General features: G+C 45.1%; 1 protein-coding gene across 1 annotated transcript in view; it reads right to left on the bottom strand.

Annotated features, from left to right (window-relative positions):
* Window positions 1-1,018: 1,018 nt before the first annotated feature.
* The window catches only part of SKAP1 (src kinase associated phosphoprotein 1), a 276,955-nt gene continuing 265,676 nt past the window's right edge, over window positions 1,019-12,297 (bottom strand). Inside the window, exons 12-13 of the mRNA XM_019924939.3 lie at window positions 3,367-3,475; window positions 1,019-1,121 (exon numbers count right to left, since the gene is read on the bottom strand). Coding sequence (XP_019780498.1) covers window positions 3,374-3,475 — 102 coding nt within the window. The 3' untranslated portion in view covers window positions 1,019-1,121; window positions 3,367-3,373. The remainder of the gene's footprint in view (window positions 1,122-3,366; window positions 3,476-12,297) is intronic.

The following is a 12,297-nucleotide window of genomic DNA, read 5'->3' as shown; positions in this document are numbered from 1 at the left end:
ACCGGGACTTATTTCCAGGTTGTCTGGTCCTAAAGTTTATGGTTTTTTTTTTCTGGGCTGCGCCTCGCAGCTTGGGGAATCTTAGTTCCGGTGACCGGGGATTAAACCCGCGCCAGCGGTGAAAGCCTGAGTCTTAACCACTGGACCACCAGCGAATTCCCTCAAAGTTTATGTTCTTTTTTTCTTTTTTAAAGATTTTTTTTTTTTGGTGGACCATTTTCAAAGTCTGTATTGACTTTGTTACAATATTGCTTCTGTTTTATGTTCTTTGGTTTTTTGGCTGCAAGGCATGTGGGATCTCAGCTCCTTGACCAGGGATGGGACCCACACTCTCTGCATTGGAAGGCGAAGTCTCAACCACTGGACCACCGCCAGGGAAGTCCCAAAGTTTATGTTCTTAACCATTATGTTTTGCTGCCTCTTGAAGGCACAGATAACCCGAGTGCTAGGCACAGGCAACAGGAAAAGGAAACAGGGTCGTATAGACACAAGCCCTCCCCACAGCACTCCCTCAGCCTGCAGGACACAGTGGGGTTGTTAACTGAGGCCCAAAAGGGAACTCTCCCATGTGCTGACTCCAAAGACTCGCTTCTAGCCCTGTCTCATTTCAGACAGAGTGAACACAAAAGAAAAAAATAACAAGTAGGCAGTGAAAGGAAATCTGAGAAGCTGACCAGAAACCGGGCAAGCCTGGGTTCCAGAGATGGTCCTGCCCTGAAAGACAATTGCAAGCCCTCTTCTGTGTTTGGGCTTTTGTTTTCTTTCAGGCTCTCCCTTCCCACTTGGTGGTTTTTGTTTGTTTGCTTGTTTTTGTTTGCTTTTGGCTGCGAGGCATGTGGGATCTTAGTTTCCTGACCAAGGGATTGAACCCACGTCCCTTGCATTGGGAGCGTGGAGTCTTAACCGATGGACCGCCAGGGAAATCCTCCCTTCCCACTTTGTTTGGAGGCGATAAGAATGCCCAGAGCCAGCATTTTGATACCAGTACAAAAAGAAACACAACACCATCACACAGGGCAAGGAACCAAATCTGAGGTTTATTCGTGCTTTTCAAACCAGCCAAAGCAACCAGCAACTTCTTCCTCCAAAGGTTTCTCTCTCTCACCTTCTCTGGGACAAGCCTGTGGAAAAGGCAGAAGTGGGTATGTGGAGATGTTTAGAGATGGGCTCAGCTATGACGAGGCAGGTTTAGTAACAGGTCTGCTGAAGATGCCTCTTCTCACTTGTCTCATTGGTGGTTTACAGTTACTACACGGTGGGTGTCAGAGACCTGGGTCTCTTCTGTACAGGGAAGAGCCCATGATGTTGTTGGGCTGGATGGTACAGGGAGTGGGAGCGCTTGATCATCAGTTTCTTCATGAAGGTGGGGTAGAGAGAAGGGTATGTGTCCTAAAGGAGGAAAACTACACAAATTTGCTTTTATGATTCAAAATATAGAAGATATAAAAGGGCATAGAGTAAAAAGTGTCTCCCTCCTACCCTGTGTCACAGTCACGCAATTTCTCTGTCATTGGAGGCAACCAGTGTTATCCTCTTCTTTCTCCTTCCAGCGGTAACTCATACATATATAAGCAATTGGAGACTCCCTCTTTACACAAATGGAGCAAATTAGACCTACCCTTCACTGCTTTTTTTTTTTAAATTATTATTTTTATTTTGCGGTATGCGGACCTCTCACTGTTGTGGCTTCTCCCGTTTCGGAGCACAGGCTCCGGACGCGCAGGCTCAGTGGCCATGGCTCACGGGCCTAGCCGCTCTGCCGCATGTGGGATCTTCCCGGACCGGGGCATGAACCCGTGTCCCCTGCATCGGCAGGCGGACTCTCAACCACTGCGCCACCAGATATCTCCTAATGTGGCATAGTATTCAATTCCCTGAATTACTACAGTTACTTGGCGAGGTCTCTATTGAACATTTAGGTCATTTCCAATAGTTTGCTATTGCAAACAACCTTGTGTGTATATCATTTTGCACGTGTGCAAGTGTAGCTGTAGGATAAACTCCTAGATGTGGAATTGTTGGGTCAAAGAGAATGAGGAGATAAACAAGTTTGTCATGAAATAAATGACAGAGTGAAGTAGGGTGAATTTATTTAGATTTGACAAAAAAATTCCAAGCCTTCTGCATTCATGGCCTGGAAATGGAGTCCTCATTCAGAAAATCATAAAGTCAAACCTTGAGCGAGAGGCCCGAGCTGGTGCTTCATGATTGTACAGGGGCATCAGAGAGTAAGATCTCTCCTTATGTATTTTCCTAAATGAACCACTCAACTGCTGCTGCACACTAGAGTGGGCCCTGGTCTGAAAGATTCCAAGGCCAGTTTGTATCACTGTCACACATAACATCCTTCACCCCATCAATAAAGGCTGCTTCCATTTCAGGCCAGAAGATGGAGCTAGTGATATCATGCTAGCCTTGGTGTCCTCCATCACCATCCTAATTCTAATCCTATTGTTACCCCACCCAAAGCACTCACTCTGCTGTTTTAAAGTATGATGTGGTTCTTGCTGATAAAATGCAATCCATATTCTTTGTTACCTAAAAGTTAATTTGATTATGTTCCATAGGAATCCTCATACTGGATTCCTAATCTTTGCCAATCATATTGCAATACACGGGCATTTGGGGGAAACGGTACTCTGGATTTGAGAGCTGTGTGTAAAGAAACAGATCCATCCTTGTGGCACAAATTCCTAATTCTCCAATATTCATTCTCCCTTTTAAATTTATTAGTTCCACCACCGCCCGCCCGCCCCCGTCCCGGCCCGACCCTGCCCCACTCCACTTTTAAGCTGGACACAGATTCTACCTAGAAGAAAGCTTTCTTTGCAGCTTGCTGTCTCTGTATGTCCAAGTTCTGGCCAATGGGATGTAAGCAGAAGTGGTGTGTGCAACATCTGTGAAATGTCCTTAAAAGGAGAGGGTGTGCCCTTATCCTGTCATTTTATCTTTCCTGCTGGGTAGGATACAGACATGATAGCTTGAACTGGAGCATCCATCTTGGGCCATGAGGTAACCTGGGGAATGTTGACCACACACAGTGGGGCAAAAAGAGAAGGTACCTGGGACCTAGATACCTTGGATTACTTACCTCCAGATTTTTACAGAAGAGAAAAATAAATTTCTGTGTTAATTAATAACAATTAATCACTGTTATTTTGAGTTTTCTGTCACATGTAGTTGAACCTAATCCTGACTGACACAGTCGCCCGATTTAGGAAAAACAACTACAGCCTTATCTTCTTTCAATGGTGAATTACCAGCATCACTTTTGGAAATGAAGAAAAGCTACTTCACTGGCAACTCTCATCCTTCACAAAGAAACAAAGGCATGGCCAACAAATTCATTGTCAATAGTTCTGATACCTGGGCTTCATCTTTCTTCCACTTCAAAGGCGGTGGTGAGATACTCCTTTGGAACAATCCCAATGAGGCTGTTCAGTTCTCCAACCCACCAGCCATACATGTTATATTCCTGAAAAATGACAAGAGGATGGTTTCCGTTGGAATTTAGTCATGCTTCTGTTAATCTTTGTTAATCTGTTAAATGATCACGTGGCAGATTCTGTTGGGTGGTTTCTTTGTAGACACTGTCAGTACAACTCATTAACACCCCTGATGGGATTACTAAATTTAAAAGTTATCTAGAAGGAAGAAAAACTGCTTTTCTTTTGCCATCTTTCTGTCTACATTGTAAATTTAGCATATTTGGTGCCACTGCTGAACCTAAAGAGCATGTCTTTTACCAAGCAGAGTGGAACAGCTCCTTTGGGGAAAGTTGGGCACACCCTAAAATGCCAGAGCACTGAAGTATTCAGGGAGTCAGGTCATAGTGCAAATCAATAATATTTACCAAGCACCTTCTATGTGCAAAGTGTTGTTTGAGTTCCCATGAGATGGATGATGAATCAGAACACTGCTTGCTCCCTGGGAGTTTACAGCATAGAGTAATGGGCTTCGGAGTCAGACAGACTGGGATCTTGTCCCCACTTGGTCATTTAGTAACCATGTGACCGGACGGTCTCCTGGCTTTAACTTCCTCTTCTGTAAGAGTAGGCATAATATCACCCCTCTGTTGTGGGGAATATAAGTGACGCCGCAGACATGAAAACAATTCAAAGTGCCTGATACATAGTAGGTACTCTAAACATTAGATTCCTCCCCTGGAAGAGGTCAGAGGTTGACAGGTCCATCAATAATGACAGGCAGGACATAAGAGCCACAGGGAGGGGCAAACAAGAAAGGGAATGAGAGGGTTTAAAAGAAGGGTTTGAGAGTGGAGCTCACAGGGTTGAGAACGGAGCTCCTTGAGTACAGAAGAGCTTCTCAAAAGCACAGCAGATGTTGAACATTATAGGACTATTCCTGAAAGCACTAGAACATGTTTTCCTTCTTTTGAAGGAAGTGAAATTTAGGAATATGTGGAAAATATACGTATTCCAGTTCAACTGGATTCGGGTACCATGGAGCCAACTGTCTGCCTTTTGCCCACCTGGCTGCTGAGTTCTAGGAAAAAAAGAAAACCAGGTTGCTGACACACTAAAATTCTGGGTCAACTGGTTATCTTTTTGTTAGTGTACCTCCCCTCCTCTAACTCTGCCTCTCCCCTTCCTCTCAGCAGCTGACCTCTTTTCCACCTTCAAAGAGAAAAGAGAAGCCATCAGATCTGTCAACCTTCAGCCACCCAAACAGGAACTTACCTAGTGTGCACTTGTAACCCTTCTGCTTTTGTTCTTAGAGACCAGGTTCTAAGAAGTCTGACCTCTGCCTCTAATGTAAATGGCTCCTTATGTCAGCACTGAAGTGTGTTCAAGTTTCTTTCGTCTTTGAAAATAATTATTTAGTCCCTAATGCATGTCTGCTTCCCATTTCGACTAGTCTACACTGCCAATTCATAAATTTATTGAAAGAATTTATTTCACTTACTGCCCCAACTTCTTGCTTTCTATCCACTCTTCGAGCCACTCTAAGCAGGCTTCAACCTCCGTCATTCCACTTACGCTTCCTATAACCTCCTTATTGCTCAAATTCTATGAGCACTTTTCAATCCTTAATTTACTTGATCTCTCAGTATTGCTGGCACTATGGACCTTTCTTGAGGCATTTTCTTCTCTTAATTTCTATAATTATACTCTCCTGGTTTCCATCCTACCTCCCTCTCTGGTTGCTTCTTTTCTTTCTCCTCATCTTCCTCTAGCCCTCCTTTTAATGTGGTGTTCCAGGGTTTCTATCCTGGCCTTCTTCTGACTTGATGCACTTTTCTTGAGCAATCTTATACACCTCTGTGGTTTAGCCACCATGCCTGTATAAATGACTCACAACCATAGCTCCAGCCCAGATCTCTAAGGGTTGGATCCCAATACCGAAGAGCAAGTCCATCAAGCTTCTCAAACTCACTGTGTCCTAAATTTAACCATCATCTTGCCTCTGTATCCATTCCCATTCACAGAGTATCTTGACCACCTGTGTTCTGTGTCTCAGTGAGTGATACCGCTATGCACTCAGTTACTCAAGCCAGAAACCCAAGAGTCATTCCCAATTTCACCCTCCTCTTCCAATCAGTCCTTGAGTTCTGTCAATTCTCTATCCAAAATGTTACTGGAATCCATCCAGTTCTCTCCATTCCCGTTGGCAATAGCCTAGAGTCATGTCACTGTCACCTCTCCTGAGGACTACAGAAACAACCTCCAAATTGGTTTCTGTGTCTCCATTCTTGTTCTCCTCCAATCTGCTTTTCATTGTGCAGCCAGAATCTTTCTAAAAGGCACATTGATAATATCACGGCTCTGCTTGAAACCTTAGTGAGTCCCTACTGCCTACTGTCAACTTCTTAAAAAGGTGGACAAAGCCCTGCATGATCTAGTTCCATTCACTGCCCAGCATTGTCATTTATTCCCTAAATCTAGTCGACCCTTAGTAAAACAGAACTTGTCTTTGCTACTCCCATGGGCCTCAGGGTCTCTCACCATGGAGCCTTTCCTCTGCCTGTTTAGCCTCTACTTCCCTCCTCCCTTCCATAGGGCTGACTCCTAAGCAGCCTTCAGATTTCAATTCCTGAGTCTCTGTGGCCTCTCCAGAAGCCTCTCCTCGCCACTCTCTAAGTGAGGGCCCCAGCTCTGTGGTCCACAGCGCCTGTGCCCTGTGCCTCCCTGGAAATGAATCATCACGCTGCCTTGTATCTGACGGCCTTTGTCTCACTGCCAGTCACTGGGTGGAAAGTTCTGTGGGAGCTGGGACCTTGTTGGTTTTGTTTGCTCTTGTATTCCCAGCAGTCAGCATGGTGCTTGGCACAGAATGGGGCCCCAAAAAACTTTGTTAAATGAGGTTACGAAGAAATGAAGGGAACAGTGGGGATTTATACTCTCAGTTGAGCAGATTAGTTACAACAAACTCCAAGATATTTCCTGGTGATTGAAATGGTTGTGGCAGGAAGAGAGCAATTGCCTTTGGAGACAGTTTCTCCAAATGGCTCCCTAAATACCATGAAGAGCATCTCAGATGCCATAAGAAGTGAGACTACTGAGCTTATCCTAAAAGGAACAGGGAATTACCTTTTAAAAATCTGTCATAAATAAATGAATGTGTCCACTCCCCTCCCCCTACAGCACCTTCTCATTCCCACAGCACCTTCTCATTGCCCCCCTCCCCCAGGAGGGAGGCCAGCTTCCCCCTACAGTCTGCACTGCTGTATGGGAGATTACCCAGAATTCCTCAGCCTATGCCTGTCAGGACATTTTATTTTATTGTTTTATTATTATTATTTTTTGGCCGTGCCACAAGGCTTGCAGGATCTTAGTTCCCTGACCTGGGATAGAACCCAGGGCTGGCAGTGGAAGTGCCAAGTCCTAACCACTGGACCGCTAGGGAATTCCCACAGCAGGACATTTTAAAGCTCCTCTCGGTACGAGTTATGTTACTGTCCATTTCCCAACACCGAAGTTAGGGCAGTTTCTGCCTTAAGTTTTCTTGTAGGGCTGCCTTGCATTAGTACGTCGCTGCAGTGGCCATGTCGACAGGGCCTTGCTGTGTGGGGGAAACGCATACTCTATCTTAAAAACTCTAGCTTCAGCTCTTCTGCTATCTCACTGGCAGAGGGTGGGCACCATGTTGTCTGACAGTCTTTTGGTAAAAGTCAGCTTGCTTACACATGTGTGAGGTGTGGTCTTCTACTGCCACATGCTGTCATCTTCGTCACCTGAGGGGCTCAGCTACGGCATTCTCTCCCTAGGGACCGTTCAAGACTTCCGACTCTGACGCCCACTTGGCAGCATCCTCCTTCAGCCGTAAGGCCAGGAGTAGGAACAGAGCCTTGGGAAGGTGCTCTCTGCCAACTTGAAGAGGGTGCAAACGGGAAGCAGATGAGGCACAGCAGGACACCTGCAAAGGCCGGCTCCCAGTCAGTGCGCTCTTGCTCGAGGGGAGCACTGACCCTGCCGACCGCAGATGTGGCATTCTCACCACAGAGGTGGGAACTGGGGTGTGTGCAACCAACTCTCTGCCCTTCAAAACAAAAGAGCAAGCAGAAGTGTAAGGAGGATGGCACAGTCTCAGAGACCATATGCATCCTGCTGTGGTAGCCTAGGAGCTTAATCAAAGCACCTACGGGTCTTGGGATCTCACTGTCTTCCAGATTTCATCCCTTGGCTGGATACCCGAAAAAGGCTACAGGGCTGAGATGTTTAAAGCGTGAATGGAATATTTCTAGCCTTTTTTTCTCCTATCACCACCCCACCATGCATTGCTCCAGCCCAGTCTGAACACCACGAGGTATGTTAAAATAATTTCTACTTTGATGAATTGCTGGGGAGTCCACAATTGCTCATAATCAAAGGGAGAAAAATGCAAATGAGATCCGGCGGAGAACTATCACCACCAAACATTTATTTCACTGCGCAGCGCCAAAAAGAATTAAAACAACATTAAACTCACAGCAATCATGCTTAAGCTCTCGTTTCCAAGTGCCAAATTGCACCACTCTGGATCATACAGATGTTCGTTAATTATGCTAATTTTTATTAAACTATTAAAATGGAGAGAGTACTGGCTCAGCCAGGCAGACCCCAGCTCTGAATGAACTCTGCTCTTGTCTAGAGGTGCTAATTTACTGCATTTTTATTAAGTTGCTGATTCTTGGATTTTAGTTTTGGGATGGCAGAGAGAACTGAATTCCTGGTATCAACACTTTCAATAAAGTTTGACTTCTTTTTGCCCAGATGTTTGGAAGGACTGACTGGAAAAATGCCTGAGACAGTCCCAGGAGACCTGAAATCCTCAATGCGGAAGTGTTTCTACCTTCAAGGTGGGGATGCACACCTACAAGTGACAATGTTAGGGTCTCAGAATTATACAGGCTCCCCACTCCATAACTCTCTATTCTATAGACTGTGTGTGGTAGAGCTAAGATGTTGATTATACAAACTGGTTAAGTGAAGATGATTTGGATAAGAATATAAAAAGCTATTTAAAAAAAACCCAAACCCTTTACATCAGTGCTTGCTTCTTGCCACAAAATCTTTTAAGAAGACTTACACTCAAAAATAGTATAATGTGTGGCTTGTTCTCGTCATAAATATTTCTAGGCTTGATCAAACATCTGTCTTCCTCAACATCAACCCTGCCCCACCTCCTTGAACCCCTCAGATGAAGGAGTCTTAAAAACGAAGGTTGGCTGTTTGGACTCCATTATCTGGTTGGAGAAGCTGTTGGCCTGGATGAGCAGAGTATTGAGGGAATCTGAAATAGGCACGGCGCTCACCATCAGCAACAGTCAAAAGTGTTTATGGGGGCTTGCACACTGCCCTAAAAGGATTTGTGCTGCTAATCTCCATCAACAAGGAAAAGAAACCCCTACCAAACCTGCCATAAAAAGAACAGCAAATTCTATAAACAAAAGGCAGTATGGCCACCAACCACGGGCTCGCCACACAGCTTGACTCTGCCTCCAGTGGTTTCCTATTGCTGTTTATGGCTTCAAGACTATCATGGCCCTTCTCAGTGCTCCTCCTGTCACAGGGCCCTGAGTCCCTGTGTGGCTGCAAATACCCTGTCAGTAGGTGTCAGGGGATATCAGGGGGAAAACCAGCAGGCGCCTATCATAAGCCTTAAAAGAGATTAAATACCCTTACTCCATGATTGCTACATATTAATTTCTCTCCTCCCTGCTGGTTCCTATTTGTTTAAGCTCTTCCATGGCTCCCCTGGAGTAGCACAGACATGACCTGGAATGACCATCCAGTCTTGGGCTGAGAATTCAATTTCTAGGCTCAGTGAATCCTAGGCTTTTCCAACAAAAGGAAATCACCATCCTCTAGGGCACAGATTCTTAAACTGGAGTCTCTGACCCATGGCCTCTCTGTGGATGCATGTGAAGGGATCTTTGAACTCCTTAAAACTGGTGTAAAATTTGTGTGCATGTGTACATGCGTTTTATCCCTGGGGTGAGGCCCAGACCTCTCATCAGATTCTCAAAGGGTTTATGAACCCTCTACAGTTGACCAACCAGCACTTTAGGGGGCAAGTACAATGATCTTTATGGCCTGTATCTGCTCTTTGGCCCAGTGTGGCCATCTCACCCCTACCCCCACTTTTAAAAAACAGTGGAAGGAAATCAAGAATCCTGCCATTCTGGGTTTCCAAGGCTTCAGCCTTCCAGCTGCCAAGTCTATTCCTTCTTCAAAGGCTGACCAATCTTGCTTATCCCTTCTAAGGCCATCTCTCTTTTTTTTTTTTTTTTGTGGTACGCGAGCCTCTCACTATAGTGGCCTCTCCCGTGCTGGAGCACAGGCTCCGGACACGCAGGCTCAGCAGCCATGGCTCACGGGCCCAGCCGCTCCGCGGCATGTGGGATCTTCCCGGACCGGGGCACGAACCTGTGTCCCCTGCATCGGCAGGCGGACTCTCAACCACTGCACCACCAGCGAAGCCCTAAGGCCATCTCTTTAACTGTGACTTAAAAGTTGTGGTGTCTTCTTATAGCTTCCATTCAAATCCACATGATGGCTTTTGGAGCAAACTGCTTGACACTGCTGGTTCCCCTGAGAATGTTCCTAATGGAAATGTTCTCTTTTCACATTGAATTGGGCTTCGATAAGCCTCTGTGGAACAAGATTCACAGAAAATGTCTCATACTTTTATTCTTTTAACCATCAAAGTTCACTATTTCAGTGCTTGTAAACAAGAGACTACCTCTTCAAGGGAACAATCAATCAGCCCCTAACATGAAAGATCAATAAATGCTTCACATATGTATGGGAAAGGCCAATCAATCACAGAATTATTGGTTTATGATTGCTTATTTCTCTTATTAGTACCTGTACATCATACATTATCATTAGTAAAGATGGGAAATTTGAATTCCTAAGCAGAGTAGATTGTAATATTCCAAGCTGAGCCAAAAACATCATATTTTTACTCTGGGTTGGCCTACAATTTCTCTACTGAAATCCAGCTTTGGAAATTTAATGCTTTCTGAGGCTATCGAAAGTGATTAAATAAATTGAGGGCTCTAACTCAGCACCCTTCCAATTGCTGAGAAAAACAATTGTTCACCACAGACAAACAGGTGCCCATTTTTCAGGACAAATGGTTTTAGGAAGAGATTTTACCAAAGGAGAAAGCAAGTGGTCAGTTGGGTCGACAGTGGATTAGTTCTGTTGGAACCTGTGAAAGGATCAGAGCCCAATGCTTGGCTGAAACCTTGGGTAGCTTGGCGGCCTCTCCAGGCTGTTTCACACCGTGTTTTAAGTTCTTGGCAATCGTTTTCTCTTTTTTCCATTATTCAGAGTTTTGGTCTATAAATCATAATAAAAATGTATCACTAAATTTGCCTCAATTGAACTAGTTTTATTTATTGCCATGTTTCAGGGAAACTGCTAACCTAGACATTGGTGAGACTGGAGCCGGGGCCAGGGATGGGGGGCTTTGAGTCTAAGAAAGGGGACATTGAAAGGCTGGTGGCCAGCGACAGCAGCTGGGGTGGGGGGAACATGGCAACAACTCCACAAAGCTCACCCCCGGCAAAGAGCTGAGTGTTCTGAGAAGAGGAATGTGTCAGCTAGATGGAGGGTCTGAGAGCCCTGAGTGCAAGGGACTATTCAGCCTCAAGTCTGAACTGATGTCCTGAACTGGGTGTGAGTGGATAATGACCAAGTCAAGGCTAGGGAGGGGTGCAGGACCCGCGCACACACTGGACATTGTTGGTGATGGAAGTGTGGGCAAAATACAGAGTGTGCATGACAGAAAAATCATAAGCTGTGAAGGTAAGAGGGAAGGCGGAACAGGGCTGTATGGAAAAGAGAAATGAGAAACACACAACTTGAACTTTGACTAAAAAGCAGAGGAAGGATAAAGGGAAGGTAAACACTTTGCAGACAGGAGAAAGCAAGGTGCTAAGTGCAGAATTCAGGAACAATAGAGACAGCACCATTTCGGAGCTGATAGAATGGTGATACCATGTGAGACTGGCGTATTAATATGTATTCCATAAACTGTGCAGCTCGCAGCTCTGCACCACTCTATTTTGCTCTGACCGCAGTACCAGCCTCAGGCACCACAACACAATTTGGAAACAATGTGACGGAAATGTTTAATCTGCTCGGCCCATCTGTGCTGCGTATTTCTCCAGATCTCCCTGAGAGAGGCGCCTTGAATCTCCACATTGCCTTTAATATTCTCCTAAATCACCTCCCCACTGCACTTCAAGGGCCATTGCTACAATATCACAGGTTCATCTAAAGTGCAGTGGGGGTGGGGGGGGGAGGCGCAGGCCAGGATATTTTTTATTTTAAAATAATTTCCAGGGATCGTCTTTTTTGCTTCCTTTAAAAAAAGAAGAAAAGTTATTCTACTGTTGCTGTAAGGTTATTGAGGTTGTTCATTGCAAAACAGGGTAGGATAGAGTGGAATCATTCTCCAAAGAATTATTTTTATTAATCTCGATTCCCTCAATTGGACATGGGAGGGGGTAAGCAGATGCTCCTTTTCTCTTATCCCTGCACCTTGCTATGGTGATGTGTTCATTTGGGGCTGGTGCCTGCCTGCTTTACACTCTCTGCATCAGGTATCACTTTGACCCTGTCCTGCTCCAAACAAAGCCATCTTGTTCAGGACAGGTAAACATTGAGTCCCTGGTCACCATGCCCTCATCAGAAAGGAACACTGTCTATATTATTAATTTTTAGCTTAAAATCTTATATTTTCTCTCTATAAGTACAGATGTTAGCATCAGATTTCCACTGCCTTTCCTCCACTTGATTTTGTCAGATTCAGTGATTTGGGGCTAGAATGTAGGAAGCTGGG

This window comes from Tursiops truncatus, chromosome 20 (genome assembly GCF_011762595.2).
Source record: "Tursiops truncatus isolate mTurTru1 chromosome 20, mTurTru1.mat.Y, whole genome shotgun sequence".
NCBI classification, from domain to species: Eukaryota; Metazoa; Chordata; class Mammalia; order Artiodactyla; family Delphinidae; genus Tursiops; species Tursiops truncatus.
Note: the sequence above shows the minus strand (reverse complement) of the source record. Positions and strands in the feature narration are given on the sequence as shown.